General features: G+C 59.3%; 2 protein-coding genes across 2 annotated transcripts in view; one reads left to right on the top strand and one right to left on the bottom strand.

The window, feature by feature from the left end:
• The window catches only part of elg17 (acetylglucosaminyltransferase), a gene marked incomplete at both ends in the record, with an annotated part of 3,851 nt that extends 1,470 nt beyond the window's left edge, over window positions 1–2,381 (bottom strand). Inside the window, 7 exons of the mRNA XM_002949445.1 lie at window positions 52–113; window positions 328–396; window positions 648–778; window positions 912–1,010; window positions 1,299–1,434; window positions 1,867–2,054; window positions 2,308–2,381. Coding sequence (XP_002949491.1) covers window positions 52–113; window positions 328–396; window positions 648–778; window positions 912–1,010; window positions 1,299–1,434; window positions 1,867–2,054; window positions 2,308–2,381 — 759 coding nt within the window. The remainder of the gene's footprint in view (window positions 1–51; window positions 114–327; window positions 397–647; window positions 779–911; window positions 1,011–1,298; window positions 1,435–1,866; window positions 2,055–2,307) is intronic.
• A 504-nt stretch (window positions 2,382–2,885) lies between these two features.
• On the top strand, window positions 2,886–5,906 carry VOLCADRAFT_104298 (uncharacterized protein; the record flags this gene model as incomplete). The annotated part of the gene is made up of 3 exons (XM_002949330.1): window positions 2,886–2,897; window positions 3,290–3,352; window positions 4,799–5,906. 3 exons carry the CDS (start codon window positions 2,886–2,888, stop codon window positions 5,690–5,692), a joined length of 969 nt encoding a protein of 322 aa, XP_002949376.1. The 3' UTR covers window positions 5,693–5,906.
• Between the last annotated feature and the right edge of the window lie 411 nt (window positions 5,907–6,317).

The following is a 6,317-nucleotide window of genomic DNA, read 5'->3' on the forward strand; positions in this document are numbered from 1 at the left end:
GGGTTGAGGGGGGGGAGAGTGGTGAACCCCTCAATGCACCCGCATCCCCACCTTGTCGGGGCGGTGTGCCTTCCACCAGCCGGAGGTGTTCTTATCCACCGTAAGGCCCCAATCTGAGGAGGGGCGGGGGCCGGGGGTTATTAGTGGACGGTAGCGAGAGATGGACAAAGGAGGCAGAGAGACAGACAGATAGACAGACAGACAGGCAGGCAGGCTGCAATGACCAGCATATTGCCAGATTCCATTGAGGCGGAAGTGTCCCCTCCACCTCCATCCCCTCTCCCTTCCCAGGGGCCCCCCGGGGGGCCGAGGGAGATCCCCACTCACGTGTCAGCCACGTCATGTTGGCCGCCATGCCGTACACATCATCCATCACCTCATCCGCACCCAAGTCACCTGTGTGTGTGGGTTGAGTGGCAACCCAAGGGGGGGGGCAGCGGAAGGAGGGGAGAGTGTATTTGTCAGTCGGGTGCAGTCGGGCGATTCATGGAAGGGCTCCGAAACCGACCCCTCCCCCCGACATGACGGGAAGAAGAGCACCTTGACCAAGAAAGGGAAGCTGCTCGTCCACCATTGTCGTCATTGCCCGACTCGAAGTTCTCCCTGGACGGCATCACCACCGCCAAGCGCCATTGCCACCTCCTCACCCGTGTGTATGACGAAGTGTCGTGCACCTCCCGTACGGTTCCACCAGGGATAGGCCTCCCGTATATATTCAATGGCGTATTTCAAAAAGGCCGAATCGGTCGCGGTTCGGAGCCTAATGGGGATGTAATACCTGCGACAGGGGGGAAGAGATAAGGGGGGGGGGGGGAGAAGTGGGACGCAAAAAGCGGTTGCAGATCCTTGGCTTGGCATATACACCCCCCCACACACACACACACCACCACACACACACACACCCGCCTCACCAGTCCGCCAGATCTCCATCCGCCACCCGGGCCCCAGAGCCCAACAGCCGCTGGTAGAACATCAGGTGAGTTGAGCGGTCCAGTCGTTTGGTGTTAAGCCTGGGGGATGAAGGGGAGGTGCGTGCGTACATATATCCATACATACATATATACACACATACACACGGGTGCACACCTAGGGGCTGGGGTTCCCAACCTTTCCCCTCCAACGGCACAAAAAACCCCAGACCCCGGAAACGCCAACCAACCAACCAACCAACCAACCAACCGACCGACCAGTCACCCCAGCCGGGCTCCGGGGCCCCCAGAAGCCCCCTCATACACCCCGGCATACCCCCCCCCCCACACACACACACACAGCCACGGTCACAGCCGTAACGCGCCCACCAGGTGAAGAGGTGCGGCGGTAGTTCGTACACATACACCCACGGCCTCTTCTCCCGCGTCTGATACCCTTTATCCGCCAGCAGCTGGGGGCGACCGTCCGGGCCCAGGGACAGGGAGCAGTCCGCGCCGAAGCGCCCTATCGTAAGAAGAGGAGGCAAGGAGGGGCCGAGGGCGAGGCAGGGTTTCCAGATCAGGCACAACCTCCCGACAGGACGGGACTGGACGGGACAGGTGCGGAACCGCCACACGCAATGCAATGCCATGCCATGCAATTCAGACATGCGCAGAGATCCGTCCTGCGGGAAGGGCTGCGGGGGGGGGGGGACCATGTGTCGGGAGGGGACGTTGGTCGAGTAGGTTGGCTAGGTGCAGGTGCAGGAGTGCAAGTGCATTCTTTCATCTACACACACACACACACACACACACACATACACATACACACACACACACTCTCCCTCTCACACACACCCTCCCTTGCGCCCCGCTCCAGGTCTCCAGACCGCCCCTTCCGCAGGGCCTCCCCACCCAGGGCCCCCGCGCCTTCCCTATCCCCCCCCCCCCGCCGCACCAGGTTGGCAGTGGCACCAGCCGCCCGTGCATGTTCCCTTCTTGTTGCAGTTGTTGAGGCACGACAACTCCGATTTGGTGCACTCCATGATGGACGGGTAAAACGCCTTTGCACATCGTCCCCGAAGGATGGAGCGATCGGCTACGTCCAAGCAGCTGGGGCCTGTTCTGTTCTTGGGGCAGTCGCATCTACGGGTGCGAAGGCAGGAGTAGGCGAATGTGCGTTTGTTAAGCAGTCACGAGATTATGCTTGCCGCTTCATAAATTGCTCCCTTGCCTCCCAATGTCCTCGTTGCATGTTCCATACGTCGTGCAACCCTCGGCGCAGGCCGAGATATTCGTTGGTGGTATCAGGTCGGCGCTCTGCAGGTTGACAATCAGCAATTCAATTAGGTTCGCTCCGTTTTGTAACATTTGAATGCAGAAAGAAAGCATGACTCACGACTTGGACAAGAATAATTGAGAGTAAAATTGCAAATGCAACGGTCGATATAGACGCTGGTAGCATCGTAGCATCCTTGGATTTATTTCTTTTCAGAAGATAACGATGATACCAGAGAAGAGAGAGATCGCCGGCGATGTGACAAGTCCACGCAACATTCGATCAGTAACATGGTACGGCCACTCGTTAAGAAGGTACACTCGGCCAAACGATAACTGTACCAATTACGAGCCGTGCTAATATACTTGTCAATGCCTTCAAGATATCTGGTTGACGTGAACAGGTTTGAACCAACCGTCGGATTTATTGGTTTTACAACTCAGAAGTGCTTGAATGTAAATGCTCGTCGCTCCGTACCGGACTAGCGTGAAGTGGGCCTTTACAGAGACTTAAATGCTCGCAACAACGGTGGTACGACAGCAAGTGAACTCCAACATACCGAGCATCTGCGCAATTCAGTCCCTCTCTCTCAATATCATTTTAACGTCTCTTCGCTAAGGTAGCGAGTAGAGACAACCAAGAGCCAGCCAAACTACACCGACCCACCGGAGCCAAGAAACAACGAAGCGTACCCAGTAATGGAAAACGAGGTATGAAATTTGTTTCCTTATTGGCCAGCCTTTGCCCAGTCATCGGCATCTGGGCCGCAAGAGCGGTGTCGGCGGGTTGACCGGCTGAGAGAAGGCGCGACTGAAGGCGCTCCTTGCCTTCGTCGGGATTTAAGCGACTAATAGCGTCTTTGTCATCTTAATTCGTGCTAGTTTTGAGCAATGGCTGATAAGGAAAACTTGCAAGCATACTGGGTCGACCGACCCATCATAACAAGCAGCGACCGACGGACCAGTTAGACACACCTAGAAGAGCGACAAGTCATCCTTGTGAATGGTTCATTGCAATGAAGCGAAGGCAGAGCACCCGTCTCAGAGCCGGACCAAGTCCATCGCATCTGACTTTCCGACCTTGTTGTTTGACTTGCTTGTAGTCGGCACCGGCGAGGCGCGTGATTGAACGCGACGGGGAGGAGATGGATCCCCCAGACAGACCGGTGAGTGGTTAGAGCGAGAGACCAGGGGGTAAAGATCACGGCAGCGCGCACCCGTGCACTCGGATCCCAAAACGCGACGCAATGCGAACTCGGCAACGCGAGAAGGATTACGTTTCCGTTTGGCGAGGAAGTACACCGGCAGCGAAGATAAACGCACTCTGCTCGACGAATTTGGACATAATATGTCGCGCGTAGAGGCAGAGACCGAACCCCCACGACCCCAACCCTAGCGACGCGGCGGCCGAATTTCTCTCAGCGACGCGAAACCGAGACACGCAGTAACGCCCCACTTGACCACCTTAGGGATTAGGGAGTAACCTTTGGCGGTACTCTTATGCGTGACGAAAGTCGACCCCCTTCGCGTTTCCTTCGGGAGCTGCTGCCACCTAGCGTTAGAGGTCACCCCTCCCTTAGCGACGGCGGCAGGTTTCACCTAGAGAGTTAGAAGTCGGCACCCTTAGAGGGTTGGGGCCGATTCCATAGCGAAGGGGAGACTGACCCTCCTAGCGAGCAAGGACGGATTCCTTAACGGGTAGAAGCAGATGTCCCCTAACGAGTGGGGCTGATCCCCTTGAAGGCGGACCCCCCAACGATTTGTGGCTGACCACTTGGCGAATTAGGGCTGACCCATAGCGAATTGTGGGCCGATCCCCCTAGAGAGTTGGAGCCGATCTTCTAGCGAATTGGAGGCCGATCCTCCTAGCGATTCGGGGCCGACCCCATAGCGAATTGGAGACTGAACCTCCTAGCGAGTTGCGCTGACCCCCTAGCGAAACGGAGGCTGATTCCTCCTAGCGAGTTGGGGCTATTCCCCTAGCGTTATTGGAGGCTGATCCTCCTAGCGAGTTGGGGCTGACCCCCTAGCGAAACGGAGGCTGATCCTCTTAGCGAGTTGGGGGCTGACCCCCTAGCGAATTGGAGGCGGATCCTCCTGGCGATTTGGGGCTGATCCCCGAGCGAATTGGAGGCTGACCCTCCTAGTGATTTGGGGCTGACCCCCTAGCGAATCGGAGGCTGATCCTCCCAGCGAGCTGGGGCTGATCCCCTAGCGAACCGGGGCTTATCCTCACAGCGATTTGGGGCTGACCCCCTAACGAATGGGAGGCTGACCCCCCCTTAGCGAGTGGGGCTGACCCCTAGCGCATCGGAGACAGACCCTCCTAGAGAGCTTGGGGCAAATCGTCCCCTCCAGCAAGTTGGCAGCATCACTTCCCAGCGAGCCAGGCGCTGACCATGTTAGTGACCGGAAGCCGACACCCCAGCGAGCCAGAGACCTCATCATAGCGAGTCAGAGGCAGACCAGACAATGTCCGGCGGAATCCTTACACGATTTGCGCCAAGATATCCGGCGACCTAGACTCGGCATCACGAGATATTATCAATAGCGAGGCAAGGCGGAGACCTAGACCAAACCCGCGGCACCTCCACCATCTTCCGTCCCTACAGGAAACTGACATGCGCGCACCACAACTCCTACCACCGGACCAACAAGCAGCCACCCAGGGACCGGATTCGGGAAATTCCCGCCAAGCCGAACCCCTGGGAGTGCCTCGCGGCCTAGGGGGAGGGTCACCCCTGCGCATGCCGTCCGTCCAGCTGCTGGGATCGCCGACGGCACGTTCACCAGCCGCCAGGCGACAGCGTCTAGATACCCCGGGAAGAGCGCAAGCCACAGGCGCGAGGGCGGCGGTCGACCTCCTCACCGCGTGGGAAGCAGCGACATTCCAGGCCGACCGGAACCCTACCCCACGGGACCTGTTTGGCCTGAGAACCCTAAACCCACTAGCGGCGCCACCAGCAGGTCAGCCCCCGGCGACGGCAGATGAAGACCTTGGGGCAGCGGGCTCCCAGCCATCGGCCGCAGACGCAGCAGGGCGGCAAGTCCGGCGACTGGTGCAAATCAACCTATGCCACCAGATCCTCCACCAGCACGGGCTAGAAGGGCTGCTGGCGGCGCACGCCGCGGGCATGCTAGACCTGGAAAGCACCAACCTGACTTCGAGGCTCGGAAACGCGCCAGTAGGCGGTAGACAGTTACACGAGCCCTCGGGGCCCCGGTTTCCCACCTCTCTGGAGGAGAGACAGGTAGCCCGGCCCCCGAGTCTGCCCGCGAACGAGTACCTGAGCAGCGGCGCCACGGAGCGGGATGGCCACCCCGCACCCGAGGCTGGTGTTTGGCGTACCGCCGGCGTAGTGGCCCCACCCTACCCCGTCGAGGAACGCCAGGAGTACCCAGCATTGGCGAGACAACGCGAGAGCAGCGATCTACACCCGGCAGCGACAGGCCACCTCAGCTGGGAAAATATGGGCATTCCGTTCGCCCCGAAACGCGCAACGTAAACGGTAGCCCACCCAGCGCCAGCGCCGGGCCACTGGAGCCAAGCGGCAGAATCAGACGGTTTGCCCCAGCCGGGGGGTAAACTTCTCCTTGGGAACGTGCTTTTTGGACCGATAGAATCCGACGCCCGAGGCATGACTACCCGTAGGATCGTGCAGATGCCAGCGCTGCAGCACCTACAACCCCCGCCCATGGGATTGGGAGGCAACCCTGGTCGCCTGGCCGCCCAGGCAGCAGCGGTAGCGGTGGAACGCCATCGGGAGACCTTAGTACGCGCGAACGCCAACTTGGGAGGCACCACACATACCCACATCCTGGCAGACGCTATTGTGGGCGGTGTACTGATGTCATTGGGCAGCAGAGCCCCGCTTACAAACATCGCGGCGGCGGTGGAACAAGTTATCCGGGGGGTAGGGGAGCTCCTCATCCGACAACTCAAGACAGCGCTCTCAAGCCCGTTGGGGCTGTCGTACGCCCAGTGGATATCGGAGCGCCTCACTACGAAGCTTCACGCGCTGCTCGCCCCTTTGACCACGTATGCCGCGACCTACGACGCGGACATCTACACGGTCAGCAACATGCTGGCCACCTTACTGGGCGGGTTAGAGTTGGCCGACTGCGCGTTAA

The sequence above is a fragment of the Volvox carteri genome, assembly GCF_000143455.1.
Source record: "Volvox carteri f. nagariensis unplaced genomic scaffold VOLCAscaffold_14, whole genome shotgun sequence".
NCBI lineage: Eukaryota > Viridiplantae > Chlorophyta > Chlorophyceae > Chlamydomonadales > Volvocaceae > Volvox > Volvox carteri.